The 20747-nt window shown below is 36.9% G+C and overlaps 1 protein-coding gene across 3 annotated transcripts in view; it reads right to left on the bottom strand.

Annotated features, from left to right (window-relative positions):
• DENND1B (DENN domain containing 1B) overlaps window positions 1-20747 on the bottom strand; it is a 170507-nt gene that overhangs the window by 107095 nt on the left and 42665 nt on the right. For all 3 annotated transcript variants that reach the window (XM_074876747.1, XM_074876748.1, XM_074876749.1), the window contains exon 3: window positions 17987-18030. In XM_074876747.1, the coding sequence (XP_074732848.1) occupies window positions 17987-18030 (44 nt within the window). The remainder of the gene's footprint in view (window positions 1-17986; window positions 18031-20747) is intronic.

The raw sequence follows: 20747 nt of genomic DNA, 5'->3' as shown, positions 1-20747 counted from the left end.
TTAACCCTTTGGTTTCACAAGCAAGCCTCGTTATTAATAAAGGGAAGCGGAGGGGGAGAAATCCACCTGATCTACATTTGTACCATAATATGAAAGGATAATGTCACTCTTTCTTGCAGAATTTTATTTAAGAAGCTGTTTAGTGGCAAATAAAATGTGTTAATTAAAATATAAAAATGCTCTCAAACTAGTCAACATTTCTCTTTTTTTTTTTAAAAAAAAAAAGTGAATTACCAGATCAGTTAGCAGCAAACACTAAACAATGACTTTACAAGATCCCAGAAAAACAGGTCTTATTTCCATGCTCCCAACTGGGAAAGCAAACCCTCTGTGAAATGCTTCAACTAAGAAAAGACAGTTGACATCAACGTAGTTGGTCAAAGCTACAGAATTCCCTTTTCGTAACAGACCAACAGACATATACGGCTATATACATGAGTTATCCCACAAGGTGTGTGCTTTCAGAAAAATGCATATTGATTGCAAATTTCCAGAGCTGCACATGGGGGTTTACAAACTTGATCTAAGATGTTAGCAGACTCCAGCCTGAACTCTGTTTACTGCATGTTGAACAGTCAACTCCCATTAGGGGAAATTATGTATTTACATTCCTACACACCACAATGACTATTTACTTCAAACATTCGCCTGGCTCAGTGGATAGTGTAAAACATGAAGAACCAATGCAAGTTAATCAGCAAGGGACGAATAGTTCAGGAAAAAGATGCCTCTGAGTACAACATGCGTATGTCAGTTGCAACATTTTAAAGGTCTATGATGTGCCCCAGTAAATCATCATACAGTACAAAACAGAAAAGTCAACTTTTCTAGAATTTCTAAGTCATACAAGGGAGTTCAAGAAATCTTTGGCACTTTGTCAAAACAAATAAAGAAGGGTATGAAAGCCATGTTGCGTTTTGGGAAAGGTTAACTTAATTATCAACAGCAGTATATATAACATTCTGCAAAAGAAACCGCTCAAGCACCATCTCAACTGCTGTAAGTGGCCACTGCAGAAGGGTGAAGAGCAATATACAAACAGGAAAAGGTAAACATTTGAATTTCTGTAGGCAGGAAACAAGCATATACAATGCCGGTAGTAATAATAATAAACTCTAACAAAAGAAAGCAAGCAGAACAGGCTAATCAAAACTTTTAACTCAGAAATTTCCTAAACATTTCCAAATAGTCTCTCACTTCAGGCTCATAAAGCTTGTTTTCCTGTTCCAAAGAAATAGTATTTTATACTCTACTTAAATTCTCTTTCCAAAACTGCACCGATTCTCACACTATAGGAAGTAATTTTCTCCTCGCTACCAAGGATTTTAATTGCTGCCTGGTGAGCTTAGCACTGACTCAGAAATGGGTATGGAAATGTATTCATTTATGTTCCCCATTGTATTCTCTCAGAATAAATTATCACACAAGAAAAAGAAAACAAAAACAAAAAACCAAAGGTATTAGCTCAATATTTTGACTAAACAACCTGAAAAATTATGGGTGTGTTTTGTAGCGTTTTCCTGGCTGAGCTGCAGGACAGCGTTTCCCCCCGCTCGGCTCCGTCCCTTCCCCAGCCAGCACACGTGCACACAACTTCTGCAGAGCAGCCTCAGCTCGCTTCCCAACTGGCAGGAGCATCCCTCAGGGGACAAGTCTTTAAACCTCCGCACTCTTTAAAATTCAACCAGCCAGCAGGTCTATAGACTGGTGTATAAACAGTATAGACAAAAAAAAAAAAAAAAAAAATCCTCTCTCAGCTTATGTCAGTGACAAAGCAGCTCAGCAGTTGACTGCTGCTCCCCTGACAGCGTAAGCCGGGTTTACACAGATCAATAGATGGAAGTCCTACCTAGCTTCCAGGGCTCAGTTTTCTCCCTTAATTACAGGTGCTATTCAGATTTTTTAAATGGAAGAAAACAAGATGCCCCCAAGACGCTTCTAGACAAATTTAAAATGCAAATGACATTATATACACATTCACATACACAGTCACTAGTCACTGTACAATTACAGTTGATACTTTCAGTAACCTCGCTACTGAATAAAATTTGAGCTGTCGCCTAACAGGTCATCATTTTCAAGGATCTGTAACTCAGCCAGGACTTCCTCTTGAGTCAACACACACACTCTAAGAAAAAGAATAACCTATTTACTGTCTTTTATTTTCATAGCTTCATAAAAGTATGTGTTTATTTCTGAAGACAAAAGGTTGTTCAAGTCTTCAGAAAGCAAAATATCCTTGATTCACATGTCGTATGATTATTTCCTCCTCTGTTTCTCACAGTATTAGTGCTTTCAGAAATGGTCACTGCATCATAAAGAAATTGTATACGGGGAAAAATTAGAACAATGTATAAAGGACAAGTAAAAGATTATCTATTTGCTTTCAAACACCAAATAAAATCTACAGTTCCATACACAATTGAGTTTAATTGCTAAAGGATAACTATCTTATTCCTTATACAGACTCCAAGAGAAAGAAAAAAAATCATAAAAATAGTATCATGTGAACTGCAGCATGCTGCTTCCCTCACAGAAAGCTTAAACAAAAATGGAAATGGTATTTAAGTATTTCCTTTATGCCTATAGAAGAGCAGCAGAAACTTGCTCTTACAGGCTCATGGTCCAGTGGTTTTAATTCACTTTCAAAAATTGCACTACACAACTGCAGCCTGGCTATGTTCACTGTCTCTACATTGAGATGATATTAGAGAAGCCTAAAAAGCAAGAATTATTTAGCATTCCTTGCTTATTTTGGTACCCATACAGCTAATTCTGTGTATCATCATTTTATAAAGCAATGCAAAAGGTGGTAGAAGATGCTTCCATACTCATACACATCAGCTTTCTGTAGAAAAGCTCCTGTCAATTCACAGTCTTGCCCTTAAGTGAAATTACTGGTTAGTCATTCTGGTTATATTCAAGATATACACCATATTCCTTACTAACTAGAAAAGATAGGATTTTATTTTATTTTTTATAATATCACAGTCAATTGAAACAAGCGTATGAAACCTTCATGGCTGTTCAGTATACATCCTAGCGCACAGTGATTTGAGAGGATACTTGTTTCTTTTTCCACTTGAAGAAGACACAATGGGATCTCACTACAGCTGGAAGAAGGCACAGGAGTTGCTTCTATGGGAAAACTGCACAAGATTTGATATATATTAGAGAATTAGCTTATTAATGTATCTCTACACAGGTATGAGTAGGTTTTTTTCACTTACACATTTCACAGAGTTACCTTTTTCTGTGTAGACGAGTCTTGATGACTTGATGAATTGACAGAAATAAAGTTCATCACTTTAATATTATACTACTGAAATATTTAAGTAGAGAAGCTTAAGCTGATTAATTTCTGAGGTTAGATGGATGTTCACTCCAGCATTTTTAATCTGATTATAACATATTCTGCAGTTTGCATTTAAGTGGGGAGGAAAATAACCTGTTTTTTAACAAGTGCATCCCTGTGAAAGGATTGAAAATCTTCCCTGATAGGAATATCCAGATAGCTGAACCACTTCATCAAAAGCAGTTTAGACACTGTTTTTTAAAAGAGAGTCCTGTTACATTCCAACTATTTCTGTATTTATCTGCAGCATAAGACTGTTCCTCAAGCAAGCAGGTAGGTTCTCCCCCAGGTCCATTCTACACATGGAAAGAGCACCTCTGGAGAAGAAAGGGTACAGCCTTACACAGGCACAGTCACACCGTGTCCATTCCAGAGACACGTCAGGATACCCAGGGAAGAAATGGCCTAAATGAAATAGATAGTAACCATGATAATTTGAATCATTTAATTACATAATCCAGACCAGGTTACGAGAAAAATAATATAAACTAGCACTCAAATAACTATCTATCCTCATCTCTTTACTGTTTTTGAGGCAGAAATCAGCCAAAGAAATATCAATTATGGGAGCACAAATAAACGGTCATTCAACTAGTTACAAAACACTTTTGCACTTCCCCCATTATCCTTACTTCTTGAACTGTTTTCTTTCTCAGTAACAATATCTTTCTAGCTTTTGTCCTTCTCTAATTTCTCTACCTTATTTTTGTGAAGTCCTTTTCCCTGCCCCTTTTCACTGAAAGGGAAAATTCTCTTTTTTGTCAGTCTTTTATCTGTGTCATATCTCCTTTATTAAAGTCTCCTTTTTCTTCCCTTCTTGAAAAGCTACTTGCTATTCTATTTTAGTATTTCTTCTAATTGTCCTTCAAAACTCTTATTTTCTTCCTGCTAGAACTTCCTCTCCCTACTAACTGCTCTTTAAATGTCTCCTCTTGAAACAGCTGACTGCAGGTCTCTCTTTTGGTTCTTCTTACCAGTTTTCCCTACGCAAATCTCCAGCTCCAATGTCCTCTCTTCTTCACTTTTAACCCAAGTTACTCTCTGATCTTTCCTCGAAGGGGACTCTACTTCATCATTCCTTACCCTAGTTTTCAGTCACCCTGTGCCAGTCCAAACATACAAACAAGAGATCTACTTGAGATTTAAGACTGTCATGACAGATATTTCTGACTCAAACCAGTGACTTCAGTGAGAATATTTAAATGCTTACAGTTAAGCACAGATTCAGGTTCATTCTTAAATCAAAGCCAGGCTGCTTAGCATCTTGCAGCGTTGAGCCATTCATCATTATGGCTCAACGAAGGTGAAATTCTAATGCTGCCTCATAAAGCTGATGAAAAGACAAGCTCTGTCCTCGCCACTGACTTTTCGTTTCCCTTCCTCTGAAGCCGCGCACACCCACAGCAGGGACCCATGTGAAGCTAGCAGCAGTAGTTATATTTCAAAGACTCAGCTCTTACTTCTGCTAAAAATCTTATCAGAAAATTGTAGCTACAATAAAGAAAGGCTCAAATGGTCTGAAAAATAAAAAAAATTAATCTTAGATTACATGCACTGAAATCTAAAGGTCTAAAGTATGGAAGTCATTAACAGGCCTGCACAACTATTTTTAACCTCTATGTGTCTCTTTCCAAAATGCATCATTCAGTGATTATCTACTAGTTCTGTAGGGTAAAAAAAATAATCAGCTGCTTTCTGAACACTTAAAGCAAAGAAGAATACAGAAATTAAATGCAAATGGTTTAGGGTGGAGATGCAAAGCTCTTAAGAACTAAATAAATAAATACATAAATAAAAGTGTATCTTAAGGTTACAGAACTTCATTGCTGCAAGAATGAACCCCTAAATTACATGACTTTTCTTTTTTTAAAATATTTTAGAATCTTCAGGAGTTCAAGTCTACTTGTGAAGGAGACTGGAAAGCAGAAGCATACAACTACATGATTCTAACAAGCTCTCTGCAACACAACCAACGCCTTTCTGCAACCTTTATGAATTGTTAAAACAGTTTTCCAGACTTTGCAATGAGTTCCACTTTGTACACTGGAAGGAAACACAACCAGTAGTTAACTTTCTGTGTTTTCGTTTTTGGATATTTCAAATTTTCCTCTAAGTCTAAAGGCAAATCATGAAGAATTGTCTGAAATTGTTTCAGATAAATATTAATATTTAATAGCAATTACTAATTTGCTTTCTGGTCATACTTATGGGGTAGTCCCACGAAAGTCACTTGCACATAGCACCATTTCATTTGCAGTGTAACACCAGAGGGTGAATGCAGTTGCGACATAAAAAAGTGGAGGTAACACAAGTGTGTGACATGGGAGTTTCAGTGCTGTGTGGGTGGCAAAACACAGACCCATAGATTCTAAGCTCTACCTGTTGCAATATTTCTATTCCCAGAAGATAAAAAAGAAAATTTGTGCAATAGCAGCTTCCTCAAAATAGACTTGCTCTTTTCATCTCACAATTTTCAGAGTAAATTGTGGATAGCACTGTGTTTTCTGACACCTAATTCTATCCCAGTACAGCTGACATGCAAGAGTTCATACACCCCTGACAAACATATTAAGGGGAAGGTGATTCTTATCCGTGTAGTAGAAGTTGTCACTAATGGATTCAAAAAAGATTAAAACTCAACTAAGCTGAGCTACATGTACATTCCTGCAATTGTAGATTGTTTTGATCCACAGAACACAAATTCTGCTGAGAACAATTTTTGATCCTCATTTAGTTGGCTCATGTGTAAACTACAACTGGAAGGCCCTACAGCCTATGATTGACATTCAGAAGAATCAGGTTGCTCATGACACTTAAACACCAAGCCTTTTAGAAGAACACTCACTCTCTAAAAAAAGTGTCATGTTTTCATCTTTCTAAAGCTTATTCAGAGAAATATTTGTGGTCTAAAATGAATGAGGAGCTGAATACCTGCAAATGAGAAGGAGATCACTTACAGAATTCCAGTTAGAGGTAATTTCTCTTGTTCCTGCTCCCTGTCTCTTTTCCACTTAGCCACTTCTCAGTTATGTGTCTCAGGGGAGAATGGAAGGAAGAAAAGGTTGGTTCACCTACCTGTTCGTGCCAGACAGGCTGCTGAAGATTTTTGGTAGCTTAGTTTAGCTGCTCTGTGCTTTTCAGAGCAATAAGGGCACAGTTAAATCATGAAGACAGATGAGGTAGCAGGACAGAAAGACTCTAGACAACAAGAGATCCTAGAGAAGCAAAATAACATAAACAAGTAGCTATCATAGAGATGGCAGTGGAGACCTGAAGGTCAGCTGTATCTGCTACTGAACTTGTAGACAATTGCTGCAATATCACTTAGAACTAAGAGTATATTAAATACAGACAAAAATAAATGAAAGATAATTAATGACTGGAACAGTGACATGAGCAGGGTGTGGTACACTTCAGCTGGAGACACACTACAGGACGCTCTTGCCCTGTACGGCAGACTAAGGCTGGCATCCCAGGGAGTATGCTTTCAGGGCATCTTTCAAAGGCACCTTCCAAGGAGAAAAGAACAAACCTATTAATTAACGCTGAGTACTTTAAAAGGCACTGTTAATCTCACTGTCCTTCAAGACTGAAGAATAAGGCTTCCTAAACAACCACAGCGTAAGTTTAAACATTTTTACTAAGTTATAAAATGTTGGCATCTCTGTTTAATTGTCCCTGAATATCACCATGTAACCAGTTAAAAATAAAGCATATTTCAGCCACAGCTGTGTCCAGCATAGCATACTGGGACCCAAAATTCACTTTAAAATAACAAGCTCAGTTACAAATAGCAGAATAGCTAAAACAATATGAAGTTCAGCACAGGTTAATTTACCTGCTTAAAAAACCCTCAACTTTCCTGGAACTCATAATAAAAACATAAACATTGACAATGCCCTTCTTCCCAAAGGAAGTTCCCATTAGAATAAGTGTAGCTTGAAATGTTACCACCTGCCCCTATTACTGGCAAGGCAAACAAAACCAAGATAAATAATACTTCACCAAGCATATAATATTTGTATCCCATGCACCGATAAATAGTTTCCCCTTACTTCCCTGACTCAGTCAGGGAGACCATTATTCCACAGGCAATATCAGAGAGCTGGGAAAACAGGAAATATGCTCTTCTGTCTCTACTTTTGAGATTACTATGCGGGCAACATTTAACTTTTAAGGTAGTAGAATATTTAATATCTTTAAGAAAGTTCATTACATTTAGTACAAAAAAAGACACTGAGTATGACACCAATTTTCTATCATCATGCAGTAGGGAAAAAGTGACTTTTTATTAATATACACTTTCAATTACAGCATTTCTAACATTATCTGGAAACTCAGCAGAGAAATTGTCTTAAACTAGAGGTAATGTAGACATCACTTGCAAAATTCAAATATTTAAGTTTTGAAGGCCAGGTTAAAATCCACGTGTCATCCTGCATAGCTAAGAGGGCAGCACTATTTGCTTCACTCGAGATGTCTTAAAATTTCCCACTGCTTACAACACCACTTAAGATGCCTCTTTGGCAGAAACACCAAGAATCTCCAGCACATCCTGTTCAGATGCTGTTTCTCCAGTGGTGAAAAAATAACCACCATAAAAAAAAAAAAAAAAAAGCACATATTAAAATTGGTCCTTACTTACTTGTTTTACCTGTTAGTTTTTTCATTCCACCTTGGAATACTCTGATAACTCAGGACAGAAATTAGCCTGTTTGTAACATACCAAACTCTACCTCTATTCAATATATTGCTTTAAAGTGAAGTTTGCAGTCTCAAAAACGTCTACAAAACAGTATGAAGGAATATCACGTGTAGGCCTTAGTTGACATTCAGGTCAAAAGGCTCTTACTTGCAAGATTTTCTTCCTGATCATCAAGGAAAGAAATTTTTAAAAAGAAAATTAAAACTATACTACAAATAATAAATAGCCACATTTCCATAAAAATAAAATATACTGAAAAAGTCATAAAATTTCAGGCATGACAAACTCCACTCTTTATGACACTTGATATATCTCAGAGTCTTTTCAACTCCAAGCATATTTTGTTCCAAGTATATTCCAGATATTTTTTTTCCTCCATAAATTCTAGCATTTCACTGGACACTTCAAACTATGCATAGTACTAATTATAAAAGAAACAAACAAAAAAAAGCAACTGCAATTTTGATGGAAGTAGCCAAGGCAGAAGACCCACAACACGTAGCAACCAGGAAACCAGAGTGAAAGGTCAGACACAAGAAAAGGAGAAGACTGTTTCTGAGGCAGAAGAAAGAAACCAGCTAAATGCATTTACTTTATAAATTAGATAACGGTTGCTATCCACACACAGCACCACATTGTCTTTTCAATACAGGTGATCAGAGGTTGCCAGACTTTTGGATGCACAACCAGTACACATTTCTGACAACTACTTAAGCGCTTTCAAATCTCCTCTTAGCATCATCAGTAAAAAGTCCGGTTTTTTCCGTAAAACATGTTTTTGCAGGCTGAAAGGTAAAATACAAACAAACAAAAAACTCTGCCTTGTTTGAAATACCCCTTTACACTTCCTGACTGCCTCAGTTTTCTAACCATTACACTTTCACCCAGGAATATTTCAGAAGCAGAAGGAAGCAAGCAAACATTGTGACTAAATCAAATTAGGAACAGCAGCCTGAGCGTGACATACAAAATTGCTCCTTTTTATGAACTAAATCCTAAGTATAAATAACAAGTACTGCATTAGTTACCTAAAAGACAAGTCCTGAAAAAGAGACTGTCTGTAAATAGTAGGATGTCATTCCTTGCCTAGAAAGCTTCTACTGAACAATTTGTCTGCCCAGTAAATACCCAGTACTGATATGCACAGAAAGGTCGGCACCACATCTGCAGAATGCTTACATGCAAGGATTAGTCTGCTCAGGCTGGGGAGTGAAACTGTGTCTTAAAATGCTGGGTGATCCTCTTCCAAAATCAGAGCTTTCCACCAATTTGAATGACTGTATAGCATATGCCACGATGAAATCCTGATTTTGCTGGCAACTCAGAAACTTAAAAGTAGTTAATAAATTAAGTATCACATAAGCTAATGAACAATTTGCGTGCCATACCAAGAGAAAATAACTGTAGCAGAGAGTGACTTATGCAGATAAATAAGGTGAGACAGTCCAAAAGCAAAACCCTTGCCTGGGCTCATCCACCTCTAAATGTGCAGTCCTATGAGGGAGTATGCTGGATCGCATGGCTGCGTCAGTAGTAGGGGAAGTCGGGGAAACACATTACTTTGTAAAGGGTAGTGAAACCAATTACACGTGTGGGCTGAGTTTCTCAAGCTAGAAGAACCTATAGTCAAAAGAAAAAGGAACTGAGAAAGGAAATCAGCTTCTAAGGAACCTGCTAGGATTATTGTTTCATAATTACAATTATTTGTGATATTTTTATGAAGGAAACAGTTATTTATTGTTTTACAGGCAGCACAGGTCAAATTCTAAGCCTTACCATAACATAGCTCAACAAGAATCACTTGTAATAGTTTTTCAGTGCTAAATTCAGATATTACCAACAGTGTTGAAAAATGGGAGATGAAACAGCTCCAAGACCAAAGAGGTACAGGGAAGAAGCAAACATGCATAATCTTAAAGTGCTAACATATCTCTTGTGCTACCAGATGCAGACAGACGACTATCACAAAAAATAAAACGCAATGGACATACAATTACATGTATTTTTTCACAAGGAGATACGCAATGTACATTCACTTTGCCTACGGCTGAGCCTGTTACTCTGCAACCATTTCAGGTTGGTGTTTCTGCATGGGAGCATCTGCCAGCAACTTCAGCACAAAAACCATCAGCTTTGATTAGACCTCCAATATAGCATAAGCCAACTCTGAACAGCTGAGAGGAGAGGGAGGCAGCTTCCACCAGCAAGTCAGGCAGCAGCTACAGCCAGGAAGGTTTTCAGCTGATTCATTTTGATCCAGAAGAATGAAACTGCCCACGTTCAGGGAAGACACTCTTAAATCTAACCCAAGTATTCACTGCACTTACTGAAAATTAATAAAAATCCTATTCCTACAGTAGAATTACTCTATAAATGGGAAAATGTCTTCCCTCTGCCTGACTTCAGTCTAGAATTCAATAACTGATGCACTGAGTCTGGCACTAGCCCAGTATGTTTTCTCTACTAGTGGCCATTAGTCTAGAGAAGGACAGAGATAAGCATGCACTGTAACCTCAGAGACAGGTTATTGCTCAGATGTGGATATTTTGTTACTGCTAGTACTTTTATTAATGATTGCAGACAGAAACTGACTCACACAAAAAACAGTAACTCAACACTTCTACTTAGGGAAGAAGCAAGCAGTCTACTAGCCAAGTAGTTTACAATGCCTTGAAAACTTCTGTAGAAGTAATGAGTCCCAGAAATAATTATACTCTCATGTGTGGGAGAAGAGCAATGCCACACTCATGGATTAATAAATTTCCCTTCCTGATCACCTGCCTGGAGCTGCTTCAATTTCACTTATTCTTCATTCAAGATACCAAACCACATAGTCCAGACCCCTCCAGCTGCAGCCCACTAACCACCCTTGCCTTGCTCTTGCTTCTGGCAAAGTCCTCTGCCACTTGTGTTCCTGATCTCAGTACCATCAAGTCTTGTTCTTTGGCACTAGAGTACCCTGATTCCTTGATTCCATCATACTTGGATTATGACATTTCCTAACATAAGTAATATGTAAACGAAAGTTATTTTATTTAGCAAAACATAAGCAAATTATTTGAGGTGACACTTCAAATACCTGTAGCAGTAACAGTGAACCAATGTGCCTCAAATGCTCTCCCAGTTCTGCAGAAAACTATCATCACGAAAGGCAGAGCAAGAGTCAAGAATCAAATATAGGGCTCAGGAATATTACATCCAGTACCAAACATAGTAAGAGGCTAAAATAGTTAGGATATTCCTCAAATAGCAGCAGTAAGCCTGAGACACAAGAGCAACACTGAAAGTAAAACAGAGGCAATATATTGAAGACTAAAGTGGTGGAGGGTACTAAACAAGTAGATGAGAAAGTATACGGTAGAACAGAATAAGGAATTAGATGACATTAGACTGGAATATTCTGAGGGCAGTTGAGGTCAATCAACAACGACATCACACATGACAATTTGGCAGTCTTTCTGGAAGATATTCCAAATGATTGTCATCACTGTTTCAGCCATCAGTTAATTTTTTCTTCTTTGGTTTGGCACATCGCTGAAGGCTGTAGGAATAAGCCAAATCACTAGCAGTTATTTTCAGTAGGCTGATACAGAATATCTGAAGGACAGTCAAATATTAATACTGTACTTATTTAAGCAAACAGAGAAAAGAACATTTCTACAAAATATAGTCCCCCAATATCACAGCTGTATGATAAAAAAAAATGGCTAACATATGCATACAGTCTATTAAAATGCACATAATTTATCTGACTCAAAATGAAAACATATCTAACAAGTAATTCCATTCATCTGGCCCTTTTTCACCCAGCCTTAAGATATACAAATGCATGCCTTTTCACCAGAACACAGCAGCTGGGAATGAAAAGGAAAGCATTCAAATGATCATTTTCACATCATATTCCATCGTCTTTTCACCAGCTTCTCCCCAGTCTGTCTTTGAGTCCCATTCTGTTACAAGAGAGCTGCTTTTTAGATCAATTCATATTTCCATAATCCACACTGGTGTTTCTCCCTCTCCTCCCCAGGGTGGACTAACCCCTGCATCCAGAACTATGGCTTACAACTGTCATTAAGACCTATAACAATAACAAGATAACAAAAGAGCTGGTAGAGATGAGGCTAGCCAGTACCATATGCTGATCAAGTTCAACATTTTTTACTTAAAGTCTCTATAAAACAAAACTGCCACAATCCTGAAAACAAGCATCCTTGACATTGCCACCTGTCCTCAAAATTTCATGAAAGTTGAAAGTTTTCAATATTGGGCTTTTATGATTTTAAAAATGGAAGTCGCAAAATAAAGATTTATTCTGTCTCTGTTGGGATGAATTAAAAAAAAAATGAGGATGCATCTTGGAATATTTACATCTCAAACGATGTAAGGGTCTCAGTGACCCTGGGTGTTCCCAGTATGTCTAGGTGGGCAGTTAATTCACAGAATATTTATCAAGACCAGACAGATCTTTTCCATTTACACAGTGCAGTTAGCAACTATAAATATACCTCTGAAGGTTTTCCTGCCAACTGTCTATTGACTGTGATTTGCACAGATAGAAAGCACTGCTTCCTTACATACACAGTATTCTTCAATAAAAGCAATATGTATTTCAAACACTAAGTGCTAGGAAATCACAGGAAACTATCTTAACCTGATAAAGCTCACTTGCAATGCACAAAGTTGCCATCATCTCAGCTGGGTTGTTTTCCTCAAAGTTACACAGGGATTCAAGTTCCAAAATATCCTTAGACTAAACAATAATATGTAACATTTAGACAAAAATACTTCTGAAAATTAGTAATCTCATTAGATTGATTCCTTCTTTCTCATACCAATGTACCTAAATACTAATCAAACATTAATACACAAGCAACAAAATCCCAAAACCCTTTTTAAGATTTACTGATAAAAACAAAAACACCAAAGCAAGCACCTATCTAGTTAGCATAAACATTTGAAACATGTATTTAATCCCTCATCAGAATAAAAGAACAAAGCCATCAAATGCAGAAAGCCGGTGAGATGCATCCCCTAACAGCATGCCTGCAGCCTTGAAGAGAGTGTAAACAGTCTAGTACCTCCTGGGTTCCTGCTGCTCTCTTAGGAGAGCACCAAGGAACACAAAATCGTCACAACTGGCTTCCACACATTATTTTGACCCAGACACCAGACTTTAGCTTGCTTCTTGAGATCATTTTTTTCTTTTAATAAAACTTGTGCTATTATTTAAATCTTTTAAAAAAAATAATATAACCTCTTTCATATTGACCTCATTTATATAATTGCTGCCACATCCATGCAATTAAATATTCCATCCTGCAAGAAACTGAGCACTTTGACTCCAAGCAGACATTCATTCAAGCCAGGCTTAAATTTCAATAGTTAACACACACATCGAAAGTAAAATGCGTGATTAGTGCTTTGCTGAGGGAAGGCTAACACATTAGTACTTCATAGGATTTATCCCTTAAACAACTGATGTTTACACACATGCATACATATCTATATATTTTTACATATACAAATATTTTCACATAAATCTGATAGATTTACATGTATAATATCAGGCTTTAGCAGTTGGGTCATTACAGCATAAGGAGTAAAGTTTACTGCTCACAATTCAGTGATGACTATTGTATAATGTGATACATTAAAACTAAAAACCAGATGCTGTGATATGAATTATGAGATAATAACATAAAGGCTGGTACAGTAACTTCATAGAAAACAGTAGAGATTCCTCACATGGGATGCCATATCCCTTACTGGTTTATTATGTGCAGGGTTTGGGAATAGCCTGACATAAAAAAGCAGATTTAGTCTGCTTGCCTTAGAAAGCAGACTGCGAGAGAAGATAGGATGAAATCTGTAACACAACTAAAAATCTAATGCAGAGTCTCAATTCTGTCTTAACCCACACCTTCAGTCAACAACCCCTTGTCATATTTCATATACTAAAGTGGCTTCTGGTAAGACCATCTCTTGCCATATTAGCTATTTGTATCATCTCTCTGTGAGATGTTTTTCACCAGCAAACTAAAGAATGAAATTATTATGTGATGAGAAGGGAGAAGAGTAAGAATTATTCAGTGGATCAGTTTTTCTATACATCATATACTCTGGGACCTACTGCAGATCCAAGTCACTTTGGGCCAATAAGCAGTCAGATTAAAAAGCAACTGAATTCTTACACTGCTAAAAATAATATCCAAAATAGCTGTAATTACTAACTTTGTAAGAAATGTTAGACTTCACATGCTTCAAAGGTTAAAACAACACAGAAAGCAACACTGCCTCTGGCAGAGCCACTTAAACCTGCTGGTGCCTTTAGCACTGTGCTCTCGTCCCTCCTTGTGCCAAATCTATTCCTCTTCCCAGGAACGTTTCAACCCAGTGAAGTCACTGGGAGCTTGAGTGTTTTTATTTCCAGAACAGCTACCAACAGAGGCATACCAGAGGCATCTGGACACATCTGACATCAATAGGGCTTTGCCACTGGCTCCACTGCCATGAGGCAACAGCCAGAGTCAGCAGATCTCAGTTCTGCTGGGTGACATTAATTTCTTCAGAGACACACATTTTCTTTTTCAACAGTTAATGAAGTATTTAATTTTGGAAGCAAAAGTAGTGGCTTTGTTTGGGTTAGTTCTCTAAAGCACTTAAATATTTTTTAAAACTACTGGGGTTCTTTTTCCAGATATCATAGCATTATTATTTTCTCTGTATAGACTTCCGTTTGAAAGGCTGAAATTAAACTCTAGTCTAACCAGTCTGAATAAACAAAATAGGAATTTCAAGATTAAAAGCATATGCATCTTTTATCATTAAAATTTCATTGAGCACACAAGGGCAGTTTTGTACATACTGCAAGACAGGACCTGTAGGCATATACATTCAAAATATATTTTAAATTTTAAAAATATTCCATCAAATGACTATGACCCATTCCTCACCCAAATGTGAGCTTGTGAGGATAACCACAGAAGAGCTATATATGCTCAAATCAGGAATCTTCACATTTTTTCTACAGTGCTGAGATTATTCAGCACTTTTTCAACATTGTCAAACTCATGTTTATAGCATTAATGCCAGTATAACAGTAAATTGTAACTCTATGATGGCTCAGATTGGTTCTTTTGGCTTTTGGAGTACTTCTAATTAAGATTTTCTTTGAAATGGTAGTGTGGTTCTTTGTACTTAGAATCCTACCCAGCATTGAGTTCATTGTGTAATTTATAGTTTTGAGAGTCACTAAAAAGTTAATTACTTCCACCATAACAAAAAACAAAAAACAACAACAACAACAAAAAAAACCCCCACAACTTTCTGAAACACTCCTGGCAAGGTATTTTTCATTTCCTGTCTTGAAGCATTACTTTTTTTTTTTTTTTTCTTTTCCCATACCATGTTTTTCCCTTTTCCTTCTTATTCTGGCATATGAAGAATCACCAGATAGAAAATAAGTGGTTTCCCTGCAGTCTTGGCAGATAAGAAAATAAACAATGGATCCTGCAAATTCTTTTGTGGTACCAAAACTGCGCCTTAGTATTTCCTTTACTTAATAGACTGCACGCAAGTAAGTGATTACAACAAATCACTAATATTTTCTTTTTCCCAATCATCTGTAGTTTCTACATCCCATCCAAAACAGATGGGATGTTTTCCAAAACAAGATTTTGGAAAGTCAACATTTAAGAAAAAAAGAGACTAAAAGAAGAATACTGCCCAACGTAAAAGAACATGGCAGGCCACAAGAATAAGAGAGAGGATTAGGAATGAGTAAGTATTGGAAAGTTCAGACATACTGAGAGAATGAATGTGAGAAAGATGAGGAATATATCAAAATGGCTTAGGCAAGTTTTCTTTGCATTATGAAAGCAACAAAAAGGTGACATGATAAACTGTAGAAAAATTCATGAAGAGAGGAAAATATTTTGCCCACTGTTATCACATCACTGTGCAAACAGACAGCCCTTAGATTTTAGGAAAGATGATTCTTTGGGATACATCCAAAAACTCACTCACACATTTTACATTTAAAATAGAAATGACTGGAAAATAGGATGGAGAATATTCTTTTTATTTTTCTTTTAATATTCTCCTCACAAACTTTCATTGAAAATAGCCTTGATAGTTTTAGCAAGATCTCATTTTTTAAAAAAATTAAATCTTGTAGATATTCAGGTCTCCAATCCAAAACTACTAGTTCAACATGCACACACACATGCGCACAGAAGGCTTCTGCTGATTTCACTTGACTGCTTGGCTCAGGGGTTTGCTATAGAACCTGCTACATATTCTGTTCAAATCCAGTGGTTCTAACAGGAAACTTTCCCTTGCAAGGATGAGGATTAAAACATACCATTTTCCAGGAACACAAGCCATTTACCTGAAACCTTAGATTCCCTACACTGCTGAGACACAATGTACAGGCATAGGTTTTTCAGAGCCCAAAGGCAGAGCGCTGCCTGAGGACTCAGGTTTTTATAGATTAGGTACATCTACTGCATCTTTGTATGATTTCCCTCCAGTCTTTAGTGGGTTTCATCTTCTAATCATTTTTCTGCACCAGCTGTTCTTTGAATAACCTTCAACTTACTGAATAAGCTCACATTTTTCTTCATACATAATTTTTTTTTTCCTTTTTAAGATCAAGCCTTTCTTAAGGAAAAGAAAAAGAACAAAACAAACTAGAAAAAAAAAAAGAATTTAAATTACAATGGAGATGGTAATTCTGCAGCCAGGAAAATTACCAAAACTTGCTGGATGTCTGGCTAAGAACATAAAACAGCACACTTTGCTCATGTACCATTTATCACTATCTTATAAGCTGCACATGTTTCTGACTGATGCTATTCCCTAACCAGACGTCCTACCTTCTATGTTTGTATATTTATTCCTTTCATCCTGAATCACCTTATAGCTGTCTTTATAGAATCTTGTATTATTGATTTAAAAAAAAAAAATCAACAATTTATCAAGATCTACTGTACAAAAATATTTCCAGATCATCCACTGTAGTGATATTACCAATGAAGAATATGTTTGACTCAGAATCAGTCTAAAAAGAAGAGCAAAGACAGACACTGAGTCAGAGATATTTATCCTATTTAGTGGTTTTAGGGATTTTTGGTTTTGAAAATAAAAATATTACCATGGAAGAAACTCATCTAAAAGTTGCTGAAATAATAAAATGTAATAGTTTCATTAAATTTTAACATTAATAACTTTAATAAAATAGTCTAGGGGAAAAAAAACCCACATCACACTAATTACTAGCTTTGCTATCGCTACAAACAGTGAAATAATCCATCAGCCCTGTATGTATAAACTTTCCTTTGAGGATTAATTATAGAGAGAAACTAGGATTTTCATGCTTTCAAAATCAGCAAGTTTAGATCATTGTCTCTTATAAGGGTCTGAGGATTTTTTTTTTCCAAGCAAATAAATAGGGTATCTCTAAAATATTAAATAAATATACAAAATTTTGCATTGTAAAGGATTAAAGGAACACACAGGTTCTGACAGTAAAAGGACATACAAACGCAGCTCTTCAACTTTTTTGTTCTGCTGTTTTTTGTTAACACGATTTATAAAATCAATGTTTGGCAAAGTTTTATTGATAAATTTTCGACATATTCAATCCTACAACAGATAAAACCCCAACACTTCCCACACTTCCAACAGAAACAGCTTTTAAAATACTTTGTATCAAAAATAAGGTGATACAGAGAATTAGTATGATATACAGTGCTCTACAACTGCTATCGCATATTCCTGTCACAAAGGCATTCTAATCACCAAGCCACCAGTTGGGTGAAGACTTCCTCCCTGCTATCATTAGCATCTGCTTCCCCACAGCTGAATAGGAGAGCTTTTTTATTATTATTCTAACATAAAAAAAAGTTCAATCTCATGTTTCCAACCTGGTCTCCAAAGTCCTCCGGGAACTTCCACAGTACCACTGGATCTGTAAATAATTGACAGACAGCATTAATCAGAGGCAAAGGAACAGAGTATTACAGTCAGAGTACATTAATATTAAAGAGAGGGTCAGCTTAGCGTCAAGCTTTGAGGCAAGTGCAAAAATGTATCTAAAAACTACGGAAGATACTGGTTTATTAAAAAGACTTATTTCGTATTTATGAAACTGCATGTTTATTGTTTTACATACAGTAGGAGGTTATAATGTACCGAACTATTTTCATATTCAACTCTTTCTTTTTAACCTTTGAGTGCTTCATTTTTTAAGCACATGTTAAATTTTCACATTTTAATTTAATTAATAAAATGATAAAAGACCTCTTTCCATCCAAGGAAAAAAAGATGTAGAATGATAAGAAGGGGAAAACAAAGATCTCTATGAAGTACAGAAAAGTGTCATTTGTGATTTTAAAGATAGCACCAACGTAACCAGCACTCTCAAGGAAGAGTTTAGAAAAGCCAGCATGTTTGAGTATTTTCTGTTCAGAGCCACTTAAAATTAGAATTTCAATAATATCTTAAAGTTTTCATTAACCTATTATAAAGTGTTAATTATCAAAATAATCAGTGTTATTTAGACTATATATTAGTCTACAATTAACATTATTTTGAAGACATCTAACACAACCACCTGAACCATAACCTTTCAACAAAACCAGAATTATACACTTTATCCCCCCAAAGCTTTTTGTATCTCCTGTGACACAAAACCTTCCCGAGGTGCTACTGTTAAACTGTATCACAAACACCCATGAAGCTTCACAGCGCTTCTGCGTAACAAATTAGCAGCAGCATTTGTCCATGTGCTAAAAGTTAAATTTCCCATCTTCCTCCAAGGGAGACCCAGGTCGGCACCAAAGCCTGGACTAGAGGGAGAGCTCTCCAGTTCCTGCTCGTGCCCTAGCCAACGTCAGGCAGATCTGCCTGCTGTGGCCAACAACAGCTCTGGGTGCCAGTGAGCAGTAAAACAAGTGGAGAAACACACTGCAGGACACTGCCTGATGAGAACTGCAACCTCTTGGCTACCTCAGGAGCTGCTGGGATTCCTTCTGAGGAGCCAACATCTTGGAAACGTATTCACATTTCCACTTCAGTCTCTAATGCTAGCACTGTCTGATAAATCATAAACTTCCGTGTTATTGCTATGTTTTACATCACAACCAGACGGTTCTCCACTTTTGGCAAAGTACAGAGGTTTCTACTCTTCTTCATCCTCCCACGTATGTTTGCTGCTGCAAATTGAAGCTTTAATAGAAGGGAAACGCCATTGATGGTATTTTCATTCCAGCTGCTGATTTCAAGTCCTACTATTCAACACGCAGCTGCTGCCGCTGGCCCACTCACAAGGAGCTGGAGACCAAAGCCAGCATTCCTCCTTCACCCCAGGCCAGATGTTAAACCAACAGTGGAACATACATTTCAAACATGTTGCAAAATTCAACTTGTCAATCAACTCAACCTAATTTAGACCTAATTTTCATCTAATTCAAATCCAATTGAGATTTTAAATAAAAATGTGGCCACTGGACTCTTCTTATTGGACAAGCACATTTTTGCTCCTAGGAACATCTGGGGAGAGTTCTGCAGTTATTATTTATGAAAATATATGTACTTTGCACAAGAAATCTTCCTCCATCTACTATGGAGAGCAAGAACTTTTGGAGGCGGACATGAAACAAGAGATAAGATACTATGTTTATAAAAATATGAGAGTCAATAAATACAGTTACCTAAAACAGAGACCTTTTTTCCCATGTGTATTTAAATCACAAACACAACTGTGTAACGACCAGATACAAGAGGAGTTTAAATATCTCAGTGCCTATACTGTAAGGGGTCTCTTATGTTTATTCCAACCTAGTATCATGAAAAAGAAAGTCATTATATACCAACAGTGATCTCTGATAAATTCAAGGACCAGCAAGCATAGTAACAAGTATCTAATGTTGTTAAGTAATTCATAAATTACTTGCTAAAAACCACTGGAAACTGTGTGGAATCCAAAAAATACCTTAAAAGACCTTACAAATCCAAGGCTGTATGTCCACATACATTTCAAGCATAAATTACTCTGTAAACAAGCAATCCCACTGCACTCCCACTGCCAGCTACTTGTTGGTGATCCTGTACCATTGTGTCTCTCCTGCTGGTGCAGACTCCTTCGCAGCTACACACTGGACCAAGTGAGGGAACCGAACATGATCAAACCAACTGTGTGGAATTTTTCAGGCCAGCATCAACTAGATAAGTTCCCCAAAGCATTGGTTTTGTGCCAGAAAAAAGGAAGAAGAAACAGGGAATGGAGAGTCGTGGTGAGAAGAAAGCAGGACTGCTTCACGTGGCAGCAATCCAGCCTTACGCATTTGCTAGACCTCATGAAATACAAACTGGTTACTAGCTTCCTCTAGTTCCGTTTCTTATCGCCTATTTCTCGTTCAGAACTTCCCAAGTCTTGCTCTACCATTTATAGTTGCTTTTATTGCAAAACTCAAGAGCTATTGCCTGCGACTAGGTGCAGGGACCATTCTGCAGTAAGGCAAGCTGATAGAGCACCGCCAGGGAGGGGCAGACTCAGCAAGCTCACCCCTTCGTAGCAATGAAACTGGGCAGATTATTTTGGCAGATGTGAAGTACAGTTACAAGAGAAACATTTAAGTATATTGAATGCTTTAGCAACACAGTAACAAAAATCACAGCGTTTTC

Source organism: Strix uralensis, chromosome 8 (genome assembly GCF_047716275.1).
Source record: "Strix uralensis isolate ZFMK-TIS-50842 chromosome 8, bStrUra1, whole genome shotgun sequence".
Taxonomy (NCBI): Eukaryota; Metazoa; Chordata; class Aves; order Strigiformes; family Strigidae; genus Strix; species Strix uralensis.
The sequence above is the reverse complement of the archived record's forward strand: the minus strand, read 5'-3'. Positions and strand labels throughout refer to the sequence as shown.